This window comes from Sinocyclocheilus rhinocerous, unplaced genomic scaffold, assembly GCF_001515625.1.
Source record: "Sinocyclocheilus rhinocerous isolate Xijiao unplaced genomic scaffold, SAMN03320098_v1.1 scaffold222, whole genome shotgun sequence".
Taxonomy (NCBI): Eukaryota; Metazoa; Chordata; class Actinopteri; order Cypriniformes; family Cyprinidae; genus Sinocyclocheilus; species Sinocyclocheilus rhinocerous.
Genome location: NW_015625652.1, coordinates 1425433 through 1447045, shown reverse-complemented (window position 1 = coordinate 1447045; position 21613 = coordinate 1425433). Strand labels below are relative to the sequence as shown.

Genomic DNA, 21613 nt, shown 5'->3' with positions numbered 1-21613 from the left:
TATTTTCTGTGTTAACATCACATTCTAGGCCAAGGATGCTAGAAAAGACGGTTATCCTTCAACTGCCAAGTAACTTTTTGCAGCAGACGGAGTCTGCAAAGGGGAGAACTGCTCAGTGCCAGACTTTGAGTGATTAACATTATCCAATCAGACACATTTGGAGTATGAAGTCATTAAGCTGGCTTGAAGATAATCTATATATTATGGGCTAAAGCAAAAAGAACAAACAAGAGATACTTGTTCAAGAGAAAAACTTTCAGACTTTGTCAGGGTTAGGAAATTTGCAAGCTGATAAGGGAGTTAAAGACTAAATTTCCAGGAATTGCTCAGTGTCAGGTTGCCAGAGTAAAGGAGCTTGAAGGAGGCAGATATCAAATAAACTTAATCCACTTGGGGAAAAAAAAAAAAAAAAAAACGCTTTACATGACGGAGACAGGACAAAAGAAACTGAGGAAAGGCAGGGCTATTTATACAAAATCAAACGATGGATTAATAAGAGGATTAATGCAACAGGTGGAAACTAATGAATGATGATTAACTAAATGAGAACAGGAACTGAACCAAATAAGGGCAGACAGAAACAAACACGTGACCGATCACAGGGGGCTCAGGAGACGAATGAGGGCTGGACGGGACCAGCGGAGACGAAGGAGGCTCAGGGGCTGGAGCCGACACTGGCGAGAGGATAGGGGCCAAGAACTCTGGAGGGAGCGCCATATTCAGAAGTTCAGGGACATGCACTGGCGCCGACACTTTTACTGGTCTGAAGACTGGAGCGGATTCTGGAACGGGAGTGGCCTCTGGAGCGAAGAAGATGATCCCAATGTTCAGGGATGTGGAGGTTTTGGTAGCAGGCTTGGGATGAGTTGGAGTGCTCAAATCGCTTATGAGATAAGACAGGATGAGGCCTGTTCGTATTTCTCTTAACTTCCACAATATAATCAGAACCATTAAGCCAGAGAATTAAATTAATGGACTCAAAGGACAAACTACGATCAGGAGACAGGAAACAAATAACTCCCTCATCCAGTCCCATCTGGAAACAAACATGGAGCATACGATCACTCCAACTCACCAGATGGGAGAATTCCACAAACTCTTCCACATATCGCGCCAGAGGACGACCATCTTGCCGGATGGAGGAAAGTAAGTTTTCAGCCCAGTTCATCTTCTTGGTAGGTCCTGTCTTCTGTCACGGTTTGTCAGTGGAAAGGAGCTTGGAGGAGGCAGATATCAAATAAACAGAGTTTTAATAAAGCCACTTGGGACCACTGGGAACCAGGAGAAAACAACCTCTTTACATGACAGAGACAGGACAAAGAAACTGAGGAAAGGCAGGGCTATTTATACAAAACCAAACGATGGATTAATAAGATGATTAATGCAACAGGTGGAAACTAATGAATGATGATTAACTAAATGAGAACAGGAACTGAACCAAATAAGGGCAGACAGGAACTAAACATAAACAAACACTTGACACTCAGCAAGCAGTGACTGAAAAAGAAAGACAGACCATGAATAACAGTGAACAACAACGCTACGCTGACAAGGGGTGGACAAAAGGGAGGAGAGAAAAATAAAAAACACTACTGTAAGATAAACGAGCAATGTGCAGTGCATTCATTTCATAAATTTAATTATTATGACATCTTCTTCATTTTGGCCTTTACAGTCTTGCAAGGCCTCATGCCATATAGAGAAACTCTTCTCTAGAAGCCATAAGTCATTTGATTTGAGTGTTTATTAGCTGTATGGCAGGGAGCTGGTAAAGCATTATATTAAACATGTTTGTCGAAGACATCATTATTTTTGATGCCAATAACTGAAGTTACTACCACCGACACTACTGCTAAATCAGAAACATTTTTAGGATCGTCTGCCTCACATGTTTTCATCTCTGAGTGAGAGCTACAATTCCCTTTTATGAGACTAGGAAATCCGCTGTCAGACACAATGTCTATTTTACAACCGCTACAGCCATAAAGTAATACATAATATAAAGTCTTTTTGCAGTGATGGGTAAGATCTGGCTTGAAGGAAACCAGGGCTGTATTTTTACTCATAATATTTTGGTTTATCCTGTTTTTATGTTCAGTAAAAATTATTTTTGTACTGTCCTACACAAATAAACTAACAACAACAATTGCATCAAATGCCTAATCTGTGTGTAAACGTACTGATCTTAAAATAGATGCATACTGTATGTGAGAACTGTCCACTGTTGGTTTCTTAGTTTGTCCAGAGGGTTTCTTCATGCCACAAAAGCAACAAAATAAAACTATAAATCAGAGAACAATGTTTAGAGAGATAATAAACTTCCATGTTGACATCTTAAATAAAACAATCCTGCCAGACAGTATTTAATTTATTTAATTTATTTATTGTCAGTGAGAAACTGTGAGAAAAATGTCTGAATATCTTCTCAATGGAATGTATATTGCAAACCAAATTATTCTGAATTCTGATGAGACGTTCTCACACGTCAATAATTTTCTCATGCAGTGATAAATGCATCGCGGAAATAAGAGGACACAACACACCAACAGACAAGACAGAGCAGGTCACTTTTGGAAAAAGTCGCAGATTTCATTTTTATGAAATTCAAACCTTAAATACCATTTTGTGGCTCTTTAATGTGTGGCGACAGATTGCTACTCCTCAGTTCAAGCAGCACGTGAACCAAACATCTATTCCTTTTTACTAGTTGTAGCACAAAATAAATACAAAACACTGATATTTTTAAGTTTAGTCAACTCGAATATCCAAGTTGTCATTAGTACAACTTAACATTTCAAGTTAAATAAACGTTAAATTTTAAGGCAGCACAAACACTTTTTTTACAGTGTGAGAAATATTTGAAAGCTTAAAAATGTCACTTGTTTTTTCAGTGATGTTGTCATGTCTGATTAAAGGTTGAAACCAAGTTATATCAGTGTGAATAATCAGTTTTTGCACAGACAAAGTATTGTCCATCAAAGAACAGCAGCATGATCCAAATAATTGCTGCATGATGAACAGACACTTAGTGTTGCATTTTGGGCTTTGAATATAAAACATGAGTGCTTGAGAACAAAACAGTAACCACAAAACACAACACAGAGACCAGCAGTTTCATCTTTGGATTACAAGGCAGACAAAATCCATCTCCACGAGTTTCTCAAATCCCATCATCACAAAGCCAATTTTTTTTTCTTTTTTGCAAGCATGATCCCCATGCTGCTCCTTGTCTGTGTTTTAATGGCAGAGAGGTGTGCAGATTAAAACCGAAAGTGCTTGCTGATGAACGTTTGTTCATTGATGTAAATTCAATATCTTAATCTCCAACCACTGAATTTTTAGAAGTTTCAAAAGAATTCAGAAGATTGTGGACTAGTCAATATGATGGCACTTTTATGTTATGACATTAAAATATGTGTCAAGGTAAAGGCTACCTAAAGTTCTTACTAAAAAATATAACATGATTTGTCTGTTGATTGACTAATGTGATTAGGGATGTAACGGTATGAAAATTTCTTATCACGATTATAGTGACCAAAATTATCACGGTTATCTGTATCATCACGGTATTGTTAAAATGTGCTGGAGATGTTCAAAAATTACTGACACATAAATCTCTTCACCAAGTTTTATATTTAAAAATCAACAAGTAACCTCCGTGGACAAAGCAGTATTGCGATTAAGAACACTTCCTTTAGGTATTACATGGAGCAAAGATGAAAACAAATGCCATCGAATCGTTTCTGAAGACAGTTAGAACCTTCAGAGGTACAATAATTAGTTAATTCATATATTCATTTGTATAATTCTTTTAAAACCTCCCAGCTTTTCCGCCTTATTTTCACTCAAAACCAAACTACTCTGTGTGCTGTGCGCACGTGAGACTGTTACTTAAAACTGTGCTTTATGCTGGACAGTATTTATTTATCGCGAGTTGTTCAAATCGCGGTAATCTAATACGGTTTTAATGCTAATTAAAAGATGAAACGGTAATACTAACCGTGGGGAATTTTATCATGATTTATCGTCAAACCGGTAATCATTACATCCCTATATGTGATTAACCAATTTTTTTTTTAAATAACATTTATTGTTTTCACTCTACAAAAACAACTCATTTAAAAATCACTAACATCTTTAATTTGTTTAGTTTTTAGTACAAAAAACACTATAAAGGTATAAAATATCCAGTGAGTTGAAAAGGAAATCCTAAATGAGTCCAAATCTGCTAAGTGGTAATAAAGCGATTTTTCACTATTTTTATGGGATTTGCATTTCCATAGATTTAAATAAAACGTTTGACTGACAGAAACACTTCCTGATTGGCTAAACAAAGCCTCTTTTTATTTTATTGTTCACTATATGTTAGTGTTATCTTTTGGTGAGTAGAATGATTTTCAGCATATTGTTAGATGAAAAAAAATTGCTGACAGTACCTGTGTCGATAACGCGTGTTGTTTATTGATGTTCACCACGGTAAACCCTAGAACGCCACATAGAGTGCCTGTGCTTTCACTGGAAAGCATGGCCTCATGTGCCCTATTGCTGTATTATGCTACAACATTGTCAGATTGTGATTGGTTGACACTGACAGACATTTCAAGAGTTGATTAATAACTGCTCAACTTTGGATTCCATGTAAGTCTTGCAACACTGAAGAGAACTGAACCCAGATCCTTAACTAGACTTAAACGAATCACAGACTAATTAGAGAGGTCCTTGCAACACTCTAATATTCTTCATTTTACTATCAAGTTTGGGTTTATGTAAATAAGCATTCATATGGCAATGATTAGCTGGTGGACTGGGTGTTGTTTATCTAAAAAAAATTTAAAACATTTTTTTAGTGCAGTGAATTTATGTTGTGGTTAAAGGAGAGCCGGTTGCACACCCAGAGAAATATGCAAACAGCTTGACGTAAACAAATCTTTTTAACATCAACTATATGACTTACATATGACCAATGCCACATTTACGAGAGAGGTTAGTACACATGCACATATGCGACACACACTACAGACATGAACACATCAGTTTTGACCATATTGACATTTAGCAGTAACCACAGTGAAAGAAATGTGTTAGTTTCTGTGGGGGGAAAATCAGCTAGGAAAAGAAAAAAGGAAACCTAAATCAAGGTTTTCTTTTATATCACAATACATTTCATTTCGATTAGTACCAGAGTAAAAATGTAAGACCAAAAATGGCATGCAGGAGAGAACGTAAATCTGGAGGAGAGGCATTAAGCCTGATCTATTTTAAATCACTAGTACATTTAGTGAATAACAAGAATTTTTGCACACCTTTATCCTAAACCTGTTTCCGCCTCAGAGGAAAAAAAGGAAATTTTTCCCAATTTATACTTTTGATGTTTTATAATTTTATGACTTTATCTAACTGATTTAACTTCCTAAAATATTCTACTGGTGGTCTATAACAAACTCTGTCAGTTTCATAAATCAGTGAGCTCTTGCTTGTTGTTCTTGATATTTAAATAAGTATTCACTTAATCAGATTGAGCATATAGCAGTAAGCATATTTGCCGTGCTGTCTGAGGGGAGGGCTCCAAGTTCGGAATGTAGCCCAAACCCAGAGAACATACATGTATAAATATTTATCATGCTATTTAAGTGGATTATCTGAACATGCTCCTCCCAAACTTTGTTAATAAAACATAATGTCATTGAGAGCAAGGAACATGCATGTTGCATATGTTCATGATTACAAATGCATGCAAATTTACAATTTAAAATGCTTTGAAGATTTTAGTGTAGTATTTATTTTGACTATGCACTGAGCCAGTGGCATTGGTACAGTTAGTGTTATGGCATGTTCTACTCACTACATTGTTTTTTCTTTCCAGATTTGAAATAATGGAAATCAAACAGGGACCCTGCTAGTTTCAAATAATTTCTGAGGAACTATAAACTTGCTTAGAATTTCCCTTTCCCAATCACGAAGAAACATCTGCTCAGCTGCACAGATGTAATTGGAACTCTCTGAATGGAGTTATATAAGACACATCCCCCTCTCAGCTCTTTTTGTGATCCTGGAACAACAATTCTTTTCACAGTCACCTAGAAATTAAATACTTTGAGGTATATACAGTATCAAAAGAAAAAAAATGGGAAATGGCTTGCACTTTCAAAGATAAATAATAATGTTAGATACTCTTGTTTTTTAAAGCAGGAGTAAGATGTTTTTAAATCATACATTTGCATAAACACTTGACTTCATAATGGTTTTGTAATGATATGAACCATAAACCCATAACTAAACCACAAACAATATCCCAAAGGCATTAGCCAAAACAAATCTGAAGAGCCTGCTTGTCTGGCCAATTCTGCATAATGTTCCCTTCTGTTTAGCTTTGTCTGACACATCTATTGGGATAATTCACAGAAACTAAACCTGATGCTGACAATTCAGTCAACATTTGAGTTTTCTTTCACCAAGAATGTCCACGGTGAATAAATTTAGCAATCATCATAGCTGCATTTGTTACAGTCTATAAAGCATGCTCCCATATAAAACTACAGCTTAAGTTGTAGAAGAAGGTAAAAATCCAAGAATCCCAGAGAAAACATGAATCAGAGAAAACAGAGAAAACCAGAATCAGTCTAAACAGTAGATAAAAACATCACAACAACCCACAAGTAATTGATACGACTCCAGTCCATCAATTAACATTATGTGCGTTTGTAATAAACAAATCCATCATTAAGAGATCTTCTTTATGCACCAAGAGCTTGTAACACTCTAAAGAGAAAGGAAAAAATGAAATCGCATCATATGACCCCTTTAAACGTTCACTTCTGGCCAAAATATGATTCGGTATTCTATAATAATGCTTCCTATAGTGAAAAAGTCCATCCTCTGATGTCCTCTCACATCACAATACACCAACATTTTTGTTTAGAACTGTTTTGGATTATTATTATTTTCTTTCTTTTTTTATGCTTGTAAAAGGTGGTTGATCTGTGCATATTTCTCTCTTTATTTAGATGAGGTAAAAATGTCTTCATGGATTAGTTTATTACAAACACTAAGCTTTTTCCTTCACAAGATGTTAATTGATTGATTGATTGAGTCGTGTGGATTACTTCTGGATCATTGTGATGTTTTTATCAGCTGTTTGAACTCTCATTCTGACGGCACCCATTCACGGCAGAGGATCCATTGGTGAGCAAATGGTGTGATGATAAATTGTTCTAATGAAGAAACAAACTCATCCACATCTTGGATGGCCTGAGGGTGTCAATTTTTTATTTTTGGGTGAACTATTCCTTTAATTAAAAAAAAAGTAAATGGGCTGCCTGAAACAGCAAGCTGTAATGGTATGTGGACTATGTGTATGAGATGTCTTCTCACCTTACAGAAAGAGCACATGTTCTGAGTTATCGCTACTTTAACACAAGGGATAGTAAAGTGCAGACATGTATGTAGTACTTTGGTCATGCCATGTAAAATCCATGTGTGGCCAAAATTACAATTTAAAATCAGTCAGGTCTTTTTGACATCTTTCTTGGGGGATCCATGCACTTTTTTGATAGTCACCAGTGTTTGATTCTACATTGCTTCAAGATAACTTCCAGGGCTGGGTTTGGGAGTTGACTAAAGCCAGCACAGCTTGAGGTGAAGGCCCATGTGTGGTTGTCTGGGATTGTTCCTAAGATATATGGCTAAAGTTGGGGAGTGTGAGAGGCAAAGACTGTTTTGTCATTTAACAAAAATGTGGTCCTTGGTGAAAAGTTCATCCATTCATTATTGTGTCAGCAGATAATATATTAATTCTGCACATCTTTTTTATAATGTGCTAAACAAGTAACATGCACTGGTCAAGAGCATTATGCTAACAATGATCTTAAATATTCCTAGCAGTCTTCTAAACACTCTTGTTGTCTTTCATTGCACAGAAATCTGTAAATGCAGCTGGATCTGAGCAAACAGCACAATGTTGGATATACTGAAGGGCTTTAAAACAAGTCCTTCACAATGATTTGCTGACACACATGGATTACAAGCCAAAAAATGGCCATTTTGATTTCATGGGGTCTATAGAGTCTTTAATGGGCCAATTAAAAAAAAATCTATAGCCTATAAGTTATATAATGATTCTCTCTCTCTCTCTCTCTCTCTCTCTCCATGTATATTACACACACACACACACACACACAAACAGATGACTCCGTTTTTAACAATTTTTAAAAAAAGAATATTATTTCGATACAATCTTCCAAATGCATTGAACTATATTCAGAAACTTAGTAGACATTAAAATTCACGAAAAGAATGAATATTCGGCGGGGGCGGGGGTTCAGTGAGGAGTGGTCACACGGTCTATGCACAGACACGCTCGTGCGGTGGGATTTTTGTCTCGCGCTCTGACAGATGTACAAGTAAGTGCACACGCTTCATTCTTGCATGCAGAGGCATTGCTTTCATTATTGCTGAAAATTAATGTTGTGTGTGTTTTTATTATAATAAGATATGGGTGGTTCTGCAAGTGTTTGGAGAGAACTGCTAGAAATATGAGGCTTTAAAGTAGCCTATTTGGAAACTGGTTTGTATCAAAGTAAAGCTCTCTTCTTGCATTTTGTGTTTAAAAATGTGTCAAGGTTACTTTATTATAATAATCATGGTGGTGATAACGATATTTTTTAACAGTTAAACGTGTCTCCTTTCACATAGATGCAAATAATTATGCACATTTTCTGACAAACATTATTTTTAAATGAATTTTAAATTACATTTTACATTTACGTTTAATTTTAAATGTAATTTTTTTATTTAATGTATTTTTGCAAGTCATATATCAAAATAAATTATTTCGTTATAATATTGTAGCCTATAGAATTTTTGTTAAACTAGTGGCCTGTTTTTTGAGGTCTCTTAAAAGTGTGCAAATCTTGATTTATGACGTGAAAAGTAGGTCTAGTAATGATAAGGGGAAAATAGTAGGCTACATTTACTAACTAACTAACTAAATAAATAAATAAATAGAACTGGTAAAAATATACTATAATATAAATATTTGCATTTTGTTTACACAGCAACTTTTTTATGGTCATCACTGAAGAAAGCGACTTACAAACAGATGGTGTCATTACGAGTGTCTACCAGTAGGGGCAAACTGGGCTAACAAGATGTAGTCGTCTGTCTAAAATAAACGCTTCCTGAAATAAGAAATGTAGCAAATGAATTGGGAATATACTACAAAAAGCTGCTGAATAAGTAGGCACAATTTGTTCAGTTTTGGGTGGCTATGCCTATTGTAAGTATTTGTTTAAAACGTCCTCATCTTTTTCTCCATGCCTGCATGAATATGATAGATTCGTTGCTTGTTCTGGAGTGGTCTCACTGGTCTGAGATATGCCATTTCATTAGCAGGAATTTCCTTCAGCCCTGAAGGCTTGCATACAGTGTCGCCAATCAGATAAGGGCCTAGTCTGGTTTGGAAATGAGGGGGAAATGCAGTGTTGTTGCAACAGTTCCTGCGGAGGCACACAACTTAAGCTCCTCACATATGAACTATATTCTTCATTTTTACAGCGATTAAATTGCACATAAAGCAGTTGTGAAAGAACAGTTTTAGAGCGTCTGGTAAACTAACAGAACGGAAATTGTATCTAGTCAAAATGTGAATGGTTTGGCAATGCCTTGAAGTCTGACAGTCATGAAGGTCTTTTTTTAATTAATTAAGGAGTTCAGAAGGGTTTCTAAGGTGTTAGTTAGCTAATTTGGTGTATGTAGGCCAAAAATTTGCTCTTGGGTTTAGGGATTTTAAAAGCCAACTAATTTGCACATCTGGAGCTCGAGTTAGAGGTGATCAGATCCATATGTTCTATGCTGTCATCATGCTTGATCATATAAAAAACATAGTACCATGGGATGTTTACATCATATGCAACATATGCAGCTGTGTTATAGACATGGTCAGTATGCAAAATAAATGGGAGTAATTAGAAGAGAGCATCAAAGGCGTATGTTTACCTTATCAGATGTGGTGTGCATTGCCACATGGTGTCTGTCAGCACTTGAACATTTGCCATTGTTGAATACAATTCTAGTCAAAGTCCAGATTGGGATTTTTTCTTGGTATATTCTCTGTACTGTCATCCTTACCATTTATATTATATTACTATAACTGAATGGCATGATATTCCTGTCTCTCTCTTATCGCTTGTGTGCCGATGTTTATTTTCCACACTCCTTTGTTGTCATGCATGCTAGTAGCATTTTACCTATCTCCAAAATCAATTTCTGACTTAAAATCAGTAAATTATTAGAATTAGAAGATTGTGCTGTAATCAGTCATTTACTTTTAAGAAATAAATAATCATAACTTAGCTGTGTCTAAAGGCTTTCATTTGCTCAGATTCATGGAATGTTATGGTCATTAGATGATTTACTTACTTTATTCATTTAAATGTTGTCCTATTAATATTTGTGTCAAACATGGTCTGATCTCTGAAATCATAAGGCAGGAAACAATTATGAAATAAACGCGCATGCAAAGATATGCCTCAGTGACATGTCATGGCCTCTGGTTTTGGTTTTCTCAATCAGTCAACTCTCTCTTCACAGTTTAATTACTTCCATGTGCACAATATTTGATCCACCTTTCCTGTTACCCTTAAACATATGGGCCTCACAACAGTTTTTCACTCAGTTGGTTCTGGCTTAAGGGTTTAAAACTCTTTTGGGAAGTTTGGATATTATTATTTTTTTCTGTCCAAATCTGTTTTATCAAAACTGTTGACATTTTTAATGGCATAGAACAGGGGTGGGCCACCCATTTTCTTTCATCCTGTACTGGGGTGTTGTTTAATGTGGGAGAAGAATAAAATCCTGGTTGCCACAGTTTGCAATGAATTTAAGCAGTTCTACGACAAAATGATAATGGAATCTAAACAGGTACAGATTTTATTTTGCTGATTTAATGAAACTTAAATTAAATAGTAAAATAATGATGATTATAATAATAGTGATAATAATAAATTAGTCAAATAAACAAAAATTCAGTCAGATAGTATTTTTATATATACTGCCATTCAAAAGTTTAGTCAACAATATTTTTTACTGAAAGAAATGAATACTTTTTTTATTCATCATATTAAATTGATCGAAATTTATCAAAATTTTCTATTCATCAAAGAATCCAGAAAAAAAGACAACTGCTTGATATCACAGAAATATTCAGCAGCAAAACTGTTTGAAACATTGATAATTATACGTTTCTTGAGCAGCAGATCAGCATATTAGAATAATTTCTGAAAAATCAAAATTACAATTTTTTTTGCCTTTGTGTTGAAAAAACTTTTTTCTTTTATTAAAACCTTAATCTGTTGGAAATGTTCTCAATTTTTCTATTCTTTATACTGAAAGTGTTTCAAGAACAGCAGACCACATTAAAGCAACTGCACCGTCCAACTCAACTGAGCAGCTCATAAATGAATAAACCGGGGCGGCGCGATGCTGGAGAATTACTGAAAGAAATTATTTGGGATGCACATGCAAATAACTTCAATTGAAACAAACAACAAAGTAAAAAGTACATATAATATTGCATGCCTAGGTTTGCCTATAGGAAGTAATAGCATTGTGAAACACAAGACATAAAAGCTTGTCAATGGGTAAAGCCTTAATATAATGAAAGAGTTGTGTTAGAAATAATTTTGTAATAGAGCAAGTTGTTCTGTTAGAGTGCCTGAAACAGATATAGGCTCCATGTGTCTCTCATGTGTGATTCTATTATAGAAGACCATTTTATTAAACATGAGAGCAAACGAGCAGAATACAGATTAGATGTGACTTCCTTTGAGCTCCTACTTTGGGATGACGGGCACATGTGTAACTTTCTATTCATAGGACATTTGTATCTCTCAAAAACATGAATGTAGAGAAGCAAGCGGATACAGATGTGTCCATTGCCTTGTGGAAGGCAAAGAAGAATGTGACTGAATTTGATTAATGAAAAATAACAAAATATATTGACCTTTATCTCTCTCTCCTATGCCGCCCAGCCCATTAAGTTTTGTCAACCAGTGGCATGAGTTAAAGGAACAGTTAACCCAAAAATGAAAATTAGCTGAAAATTTACTCAAGCTCAGGCCATTCAAGATGTACGTGAGTTTGTTTTCTTCACAGATTTTGAGAAATTTAGCATTACATCACTTGCTCACCAGTGGATCCTCTGCAGTGAATGGGTGCCGTCAGAATGTTTCTTCTTCAATCCTCCAGTGAAAAAGTTCATTCCCTGTTGCTTAGAACTGTATTGAACTGTTTTCGCTTGTAAACGGTGCTTGATTTGTGCATATTTCTCTCCTGATTCAGATTAGGCAACTTTTTCACTGGAGAAAGCAATATTATGGATAGAGGACTCATATTTTAGCAGTGGTTTGAAATTAAAAACATCTTAATGATGGATCTGTTTATTATAAACATGCAGCTTGTCACTTTACAAGACGTTAATTGATGGACTGGAGTCATGTAGATTACTGTGATGTTTTATCAGCTGTTTGAATTCTTATTATGACGGCACCCATTCACTGCAGAGGATCCATTGGTGATGTAATGCTAAATTTCTCCAGATCTGTTCCAATTATGAAACAAACTCATCTACAGCTTAGATGGCCTGAGGTTAAATTTTTAGCAATTTTTTATTTTTGGGTCAACTATTCCTTTTAGTGTAGAAATATTTGTTATTTGATTAATGGCAGACAAGGGACAATGTTTGAAACCTGTTTTCAAACAATCATTATTTGCAATCATGAAATTTTGTTTGGTTCCACTGCTACCATCTGGATTCAGAGTGTGGCTTCCCAGAAAGGATAGGAATGGTCTAAACATTCATTACATTTTGCATTTATTTTTCTTCAAAATAAGAAAAAATCTTAGCAACTGAAAACATTACATGGGACTACGGGAAGTCTAACATTTATGTGGTTGTTGGGTCCTGTCTTTGAGAGGTTGTGTTCTTCATGCCAGGAACAGATTGGAATTCCTTTCTTCTCACCACATGAAAGATTTGGGGTCTTGGGGTCTTGGGCTATGAGCGCTTGAGGGTTTAGACAGGCCCACAATTTACTTTAAATTTCACAGCTGGTCTGTGTGTGAAACATGCTCTCTGCTGTCATTCCAACTCAAACAGGAAAAAAGAAACCCTTTTGTTTGCCTCACTGTAGTAGCTAATTTATTTGGTCATTGCTATGTTTTTAGTTCATTTGGTAGCAGACAAACAGACAGACTCATTTCAGTTATTTGTTTAAAATATGTATTTTTAGGAATAATTGTATCTTTCTGATGTATTTTTTTTACTTGAAAATTTTTTTTTAAATATATTTTTTATTCACTTTTTATAAAAGCCAGATATCCACTGGTGTAAGGAGCGTCTTGCTCAAGTTAGGGGTCAAATTAGGTTTAGTATCAGGTGATACTAAATTTATTGGAAATATCATGCTAAAATGATTTCTTTTTTTTCTGTTAAGGTCTTCGGGACGTGCTCAGACAATGGGGAAGATACGGACATTTCTTTCTGGTTTAATCATTATATCATGTTTCCTTGTAAGCACTGCACAGCAAACAGGTAAACACCTTCCAGACAAATACTTGCCATGTCTAATTTACTGAAAATGAACAATTTCCTAAATAATATATGGATTTTTATTTTAACATGGCCCACAGAAAATGAATGTTATTGATACTATTGATGATGAATGTTATGTGTGTTTAGTGTTTTTGAGCAATTGTCTATTATTATTTTTTTTTTATTTTTTATTGTATTTATAGTTTGTATTGGGATTTTTGATTTTATATACTACCGTTCAAAAGTTTGGTCAGTAAGATTTTTATTTTGAATAAAAAGAAAACATATATTCAGCAAGGAGAATGCACTTAATTGATTAAAAGTGACAGTACAGATTTAAATTGTAACAAGTAAATTCTATTCTTTCTATTCATCAAAAAAAATGAATCATGTTTCCCTCAAAAAATTATTAAGCAGCACAACTCTTTCAAAATGTGTTTTGAGCATCAAATCAGCATCTTTGAGAATGATTTCTGAAGGATCATGTGACACTGAAAACGGGAGTAATTGCAGCTGAAAATTCAGCTTTGCCATCACAGGAATAAATTACATTTAAAAAATATCTATTAAAATAGAAAGTAGTTGTTTTTTAACTGAAATAATATTTCACATTATTACTGTTTTAGTGTATTCTTAATCAAATAAATGCAGCCTTGATGACATAAAAGACTTAACATTAAAAAATCCTACCAACCGCCAAATTTTGAACAGTAGTGTATATTTGTGTCATTTATGACACTTATACATGTCTTAATTGTCATGTGTTGTCTATCATTGATAGGATGCCTGGATGAAAATCCATCATATGACATTGTATTCCTTGTGGATAGTTCTAGCAGCATCAGTACTCGAGACTTCCGGGATGTTAAGACGTTCATGCACACGTTCGTGGATGGTTTGGATATTGACACTAAAAAGGTACAAGTTGGCCTTGCTCGGTTCAGCACCGATCCCCGCAAAGAGTTCCTGATAGGGGACTATGCAAACAAAGCGGAGCTGTTTAAGAAAATAGATAACCTTCCATACCGAACAGGAGGCACATACATGGGAAAAGCCATGAATTTTCTTAAGGACAACTATTTCACGAGTGCGGGTGGAAGCCGTATCAATGTAAAAGTGCCTCAGATTGTTGTGGTGATCACAGATGGAGACTCAGCCGATGATATAAAAGGACCTGCTGAAGATCTGCGACAGAAGGGTATTATCATCTTTGCCATTGGTGTTGGTCCAACGAATATGACTGAGTTAAAGGCTATCGCCAACAGACCACCTGAGCGTTTTGTGGTTAATATTGACAATTACCAAGCACTGCAAGGACTGACGACCACCATGAAGGAGACAGTGTGTATCTTGATGAGGGATCAGGGGAAAGGTAAATTAAGTTTTAAAAACCATGTTCAGAAGTCAACAAACCAGTATACACTTGATTTCTGAATCTGTCTCTGGCAATCCAATCACAAGTGATCAAGCAAGATAACTGTTTACACCTGGTACAGTGTTATTCAATACGATTTATATACAGTTATATTTGAATTAGCTTTTAATTTTTTTTGAAGCTTTACTTTTATTTTTAGTTCAAGTTTTAATAATTGTATGTGCTGTTTATTATTATGTAATGTACATCAGTGATGTTACTAACTAACTGTTATTGTATATCGACAATACAAACACCCACAAAAGAAAGAAAGAAAGAAACAAAAGAAAAGAAAAGAAAAGAAATGAAATTTATATCAAGCATGTTGAAGAATCTTGATGAATATTTGCTTTTTTAGTCTAAGCTGAGCTATGCTCATGCTGAGTACATATAAAATGCCAAAAAACGACTGTTGCACTCATGCCTCATGTCTTTTGCAGCTTTTTCTTGCTGAAGTTGAAAAGAGTTCTGCCCTGTGTCTTGTATTTTTAAAATCATTATATGTGAATGGCTTCTTACTAACTTTTATCTTAAATGACCATCACTGCTGGTTAAGTTGTAAGCAATAACTGTGTAATATGTTGAATATTCATGTATTTATATGTGCAAATATATAAAATAGTTGTCAATTATTCATTTTGTGTCTGTTTCAGCCATTGCCCCAAGGTTTGCTGATGTATTTGTCCTGGTGGATAGTTTGGCCCAGAGAGAAACACAGCAGATAAGGGAACTTCTCAACCAACTGGCTGTGCAGCTCAATGTGGGAGATGGATCTCATAAGATCGCACTGGCTCAATTTGGAGAGAACGTCGTCAAGGAGTTCCTGTTTAATGACTACAAAGTAACGGAAAAAGCCAGAGGGTACATAAATCGGTTCGAGCCCAGGCCCAATGGAGAGCGAAAATTAGGACAGGCCATAGATTATGTTCGTACTCACTTTCTTAACACGGCGTCTGGCAGCAGAATTGCTAAAGGCTACAAGCAGTATCTGCTGGTACTGAGAAAAGGGAACTCTTCCGACTCCACTCTGAGGGCCATAAGAACAATGAAGAATGAGGATGTGACTGTTATTGATATCAGATTGGAAGCAAATTTACGCTACCTGTCACCTACGCTACGCACTTTCCAGGTTGATCAGAATATCATTGATGTTGCAGCAGATATCACAAAACGAATTCAGGAAACAGAAGTTTTCAATGTTACAGGAGGTTAGTTTGCCTTTATTTGAACTACGAACAATACCGACATAACAGCACATTATGAATTATATATTCTTTAAGGTGCATTAAGTAAGTTTGACACAAGATATGAATAATATTTTTGATTAAAATCAATGAGATGATGACTACAGTCATATACGTGACAGAGAAGCTGTTTTATCTACATAAGGTGGGTCACTCACCACCCTCATGGTGGCTGCTATGTTGAGATCATGACAAGCCAAGTTTTGCAATTCAACCAAATAGTAAACATAATTGACCTCAAACGCTGATTTTTTTCACAAAAGCATTAACATATGTTGCATATCAGTCAATCTGTTGTAACATCTCATAAACACCATTTGTACTCCAGAGCTTAAGGGGGCAGCAGAGAGCTTAATATTGTTGTCTTGTTTAGCAAAATGAATAAGAGCCAGTAAAACAAACTGAAAACCTTATTTGTGACCCTGAACCACAAAACAAGTCATAAGGGTAAATTTTTTGAAATTGACATTTATATATATATATTATATATAGACATTATATATGATGTATGGTTAGTTAGGATAGGACAATATTTGGCCGAGATACAACTATTTGAAAATCTGGAATCTGAGGGTGCAAAAAAATCAAACACCTTTAAAAGTTGTCCAAATGAAGTTCTTAGCAATCCATATTCCGAATCAAAAATTAAGTTTTGATATATTTACGATAAGAAATTTACAAAATAACTTCATGGAGCATGATCTTTACTTAATATCCTAAAGATTTTTGGCATAAAAGAAAAATCTATAATTCTGACCCATACAATGTTTTTTTGGCTATTGCTAAAAATATACCCCAGCGACTTAAGACTGGGTTTGTGGTCCAGGGTCACATTTGTTTAAAAAAAACATGCAGTGTACACCGTAATATACAACTATAATTTTAATAAAATGTGTAATTTTGTGATAATTGTTACTGTTAAAATTTACCACAGTATTTTCCACTTGTTAACCTATATTAATATATTTTTTATTGTCTTTGAACAGATTGCACATCAGCCCAAGTGGCGGATATTGTGTTTATTGTGGACGAATCGGGTAGTATCACCAGTAGCAACTTTCAACTAGTGAAACGTTTACTCCACCGCACAATTAGTGGCCTCGAGGTGAACTCTGACAGTGTGAGGGTGGGAATGATTCTTTACAATGACAGACCTAGTGCTGAATTCTACTTGGACAGTTTCGTTAACAAGAGAGATATTCTGAACTATATTAAAATCCTACCATACAGAGGCGGAGGAACTGCAACTGGTGCGGCCCTGAAGTTTGCCAAGGACAATCTCTTTACTAAGTGGAGGGGCAGCAGGAAAGCTCTCGGTGTTAAGCAGATAGCTGTCGTCATCACTGATGGCAAGTCACAAGATGATGTCACCTCCCCAGCTGCTGAGCTGAGGCGCTCAGGAGTCACTGTATATGCCCTCGGGGTGAAGAATGCTAGTGTGGAGGAGCTCCAAAAAATAGGATCTTACCCTGAACGGCAGTTTGTGTTCAATGTGGATAGTTTTCAGATGCTTACTTCGCTGGAGAAAAGCCTCAGAAAGAGCCTTTGTAAGGTTGTGGTCGATAGAGGTTTTGACAAGAACAATAGATTCATCCTAAAACAAGGTAAAAGCAACAAACAATGTAGGAAATGTGTTAAAAGAGTCAAAAACATCATTAACTTCCTATATTGTCGAGGGAGTACATAGGCCTACTATTTCAAGTAATTGATTGATAAATTAGTTATATTTAGTTAAATTCAGCATGATGTTTTTTGCCTCATAACTTTTAATGAAATTTTCAGCCACTTTATGTAATAGTTGAGGAGAAATGATTACATAATGATAATATTTTTCATAATAATTGTATTACTTTGTATTCTTTTCCATACATTTTTTAGACTTTATTTTTATTTTAACATCATAATACCCTTAATTTAAAGAGCTTGTGCTGAATATGTTATGCTTTAATTTAGTATGTTATTTTTGCTTTTGGTTTCTGCTTATAGTTTCTTGTACAGTACTTGTAATTCAATCCTCACTTTTAGGATGTGTGAACACAGAGGAAGCCGATATTTATTTCCTGTTGGACCACTCTGGCAGCACTCGTGCCGACTTTGAAGATGTGAAGGAATTTATCCTGGGCTTCCTGCAACTATTCAACATTGGACCCAATCAAGTTCGTGTGGGAGTTGTGAAAGCCGATCGTGATCCAACTTTACAGTTCAGCCTGACGGAGCACAAAAACAGAGTCTCCTTAGAAGGGGCTGTGAAGAACATCATTCAGCCCTATGGAGGCACAGAGACAGGCAAAGCACTAACTTATGTGGCCAGTCTCTTTAGTCAGGCTAAAGCATCCCGTCCGGCTAGGGTTCAGGAGATTCTCATTGTCATTACTGATAAGGAATCCCAAGATGAGGTGAGTGAACCAGCGTCAGAGCTGAGGATTCAAGGTGTTTCAGTCTATGCCATTGGATTAAGGGATGCCAACCAGGATGAGCTCTTGAGAATGACGGCTGACGCAACTAAGCAGTTCTATGTGAGCAACTATGATGCTCTGAATGCCCTCAAGAACGAAATTATCACAGATATTTGTTCACAAGAGGGTAAGACTAATACATATACTGAAAAAAATCCATGTTTTTGTCTGGTTTAAAACAACATACATTTAGAAAAACTTGAAAACATTAAAATGCTTGTTAAAGATACACTACCATTCAAAAGTTTGAGGTAAGTTTTTTTTTTTTGAAAGAAATCAATGCTTTTATTCAACATGGACACAGTAAACTGATGTGACACTAACATTTATAATATTACAAAAGATATTTCATTTTCAAATAAACACTGTTCTTTTGAACTTTCTATATATCAAAGAATCTGGGAAAAAAACTACCATAGTTTCCACTAAACTGCAATTTTCCCCAAGATTATTAATGATGATAATAAACTTTTGAGCACCAAATCAGCATATTAGAGTGATTTCTGAAGTATCTTGTGAAACTGAAGACTCAAGTAATGGCTTCTGAAAATTCAGCTTTGCCATAACAGGATTACATTTTTGAAATCGATTAAAATAGTTAACAGTTATTTAAAATTATAATAATATTTTACAATATTACTGTTTTTACTTGGTAAGCATTCAAAAACATTTGGAAAATTCTTTAAATTCCACAAACTTTTGGATGGTAATGTAGCGTAAAGATTTTATTTCTAAGTTTGAATATGTTAGATGTATTTACTGGATTTTTTCTTCTACTTTCTTTAGCCTGCAAGAACAAAGTGGCAGATATCATGTTTTTGATTGATGGCTCTTCTAGCATTTACAGCCTAAACTTTACATCAATGAAGACGTTTATTACCAAAGTTGTAAATGGTACCGTCATTGAAAAAGATAATGTGCACATCGGGGTGGTCCAGTTCAGCGATAATCCACAGGAGCAGTTTCCACTGAATAGGTACTACAACCAAGATGAAGTAGCGAAAGCGATCAACAGCATTACACAGCTAACGGGAAACACATACACTGGAAAAGCGCTCTCATTCATTTCAAAGTATTTTGATAAATCCAACGGCGGTCGGCCTGATGTTCCACAGTTCCTTGTAGTTATCACAGATGGGGAAGCTCATGATGCTGTCGCTGTACCCGCGAAGGCCATCAGAGACAAGGGTGTGACCATCTTCTCAATAGGTGTGGGCAGTGTAAACACCACACAGCTCTGGGAGATCAGTGGAACTCGAGATAAAGTGTACGTGGAGAGGGATTTTGATGCACTTCAGTCCATTGACAAAAACCTCCAATTCAAGCTCTGCAGCCCTGAAACAGGTGAATCATAAACATTCCTAAAATGTTCATGTATGCCACGTTTACAGCACATCACTGTTGAGAAGATCAGCTTTGTGTTTTGGATGTTGTTTATACAGGGTCCTGTCTTTCATTTCATGAGTTGAATTGTGAATTCTGCAGGAAGTTGAATTGAAATTCAATGTACTGATTTATAGTTCCAAAAAATTCAACAGGCAAAGGCATTCTGCAAAATGCCACCCTTGGTAAATTTGAATTTGAATTTTTCCAAAGTAAAGACGTTACATTAGAGTAAATTCTATAGGTCAGTTTTGCACACAATTTTACTTGAAGAGTTAATAAAGGGGTTAATAAAGGCCTCTTGAAGCAAAGCGATGCATTTGTGTTAGAAAAATATCCATATTTAAAACTTTATAAATCGTAATCTCTAGCTTTTGCTAACTGTTGTATGCGCATACAAGAGAGAGTGGCGTTTACAGCAAAGGAAAACCAGTCTCCTCTTGGATTATATCGAAATCCTCTGATGTTTTCCTTTACAAATCCTCGTTTTGTACTTCTAATTCGTGACCGGTGTTTTCTTTTACTCTCCCCTCTGAACTTCTGCGTTTGTCACTTCTCACCGGAGCTTAGGCTATGCCTACATCCTACGCAATTCGCTATAACGCCACTCTCTCGTGTACACGCGTATGACAGTTAGCGGTTAGGGTGAGTAAATCATGGGGCCATTTAAATTTTTGTGTGAATTAACTTACTTGAATAGCAATTTTGCTTCCTGTTAGTCACCCAAAATTATTCAAATGCAAACATGTTGGTTGACTACAAAGTATTGCTGTGAACAACATACTGTAGATATGACCAGTATCAAGCAAGCACTAGTACTTGGAGAATATTAATAAACGTTTTTCTCATATTACTTGTAGATTGTCCGGGCAAGCAGTTGGCTGATGTGATCTTCCTGGTGCAGTGCACCAGACGGATTCGTATTCAAGACTTTGAAAACATTAGAAACTTTTTAATCTCCGTGGTGAACAGCACACAGATTGGGGACAATCTAATTCGCTTTGGCGTTATTGTTTACTCAGGCACTCCAAATCAATTTTCTTTAAACCAGTACAACAATAAACGTCAGGTAGTTGAGGCCATAGAAACCTTGAAGTCCCCAACTGGAAACGAAAACACGGCTAAGGCTCTTGGATACTCACTCAATTACTTCAAAGAAGAGAATGGTGGGCGCCAGAAACGGGGCATCCCTCAAATGCTGTTCGTAATTACGGATGGTGATGCTAGAGACCGAGAAAATTTACGTGCACGGGCTGGTGAGTTTGCGGACAAACGTATAAATGTGTATGGAATTGGAGTGGCTAGAGCTCAAGAGAGTGAGCTGGAGATCATTACCAAGAACAAAAACAAAATCTTCCATGTTGATAATTACGAGGGCCTTAAAGGACTGCAGAAGAACATCTCCAGTGTGCTTTGTAATGCAACCAAACCAGGTAAAAGCTTTTGTTTCAGACTTTAAGAATTCAAAGTCAAATTAGATGTCAGATGTATCAACATGATTAGAACAGGATTGTCTCTGATTGTTCTG

The 21613-nt window shown here is 35.8% G+C and overlaps 2 protein-coding genes across 3 annotated transcripts in view; one reads left to right on the top strand and one right to left on the bottom strand.

Moving 5' to 3' along the window:
* Positions 1–466: 466 nt before the first annotated feature.
* On the bottom strand, positions 467–1214 carry LOC107705902 (BCL-6 corepressor-like protein 1). Of its 2 annotated transcripts, none has more exons than XM_016509426.1 (2): positions 1076–1214; positions 467–927 (listed from the first exon to the last, which is right to left on the bottom strand). In XM_016509426.1, the coding sequence occupies exons 1-2, from the start codon at positions 1166–1168 to the stop codon at positions 535–537; spliced, it is 486 nt and encodes a 161-aa protein (XP_016364912.1). In that variant the 5' UTR covers positions 1169–1214; the 3' UTR covers positions 467–534. The 2 variants fall into 2 exon arrangements, with proteins under 2 accessions (XP_016364912.1, XP_016364919.1); XM_016509433.1 differs by having other exon boundaries at positions 467–883.
* A 7178-nt stretch (positions 1215–8392) lies between these two features.
* LOC107705786 (collagen alpha-6(VI) chain-like) overlaps positions 8393–21613 on the top strand; it is a 28361-nt gene continuing 15140 nt past the window's right edge. Inside the window, exons 1-8 of the mRNA XM_016509241.1 lie at positions 8393–8399; positions 13491–13588; positions 14370–14960; positions 15656–16210; positions 17233–17850; positions 18272–18829; positions 19489–20046; positions 20946–21518. Of these exons, the coding sequence (XP_016364727.1) occupies positions 13513–13588; positions 14370–14960; positions 15656–16210; positions 17233–17850; positions 18272–18829; positions 19489–20046; positions 20946–21518 (3529 nt within the window). The 5' untranslated portion in view covers positions 8393–8399; positions 13491–13512. The remainder of the gene's footprint in view (positions 8400–13490; positions 13589–14369; positions 14961–15655; positions 16211–17232; positions 17851–18271; positions 18830–19488; positions 20047–20945; positions 21519–21613) is intronic.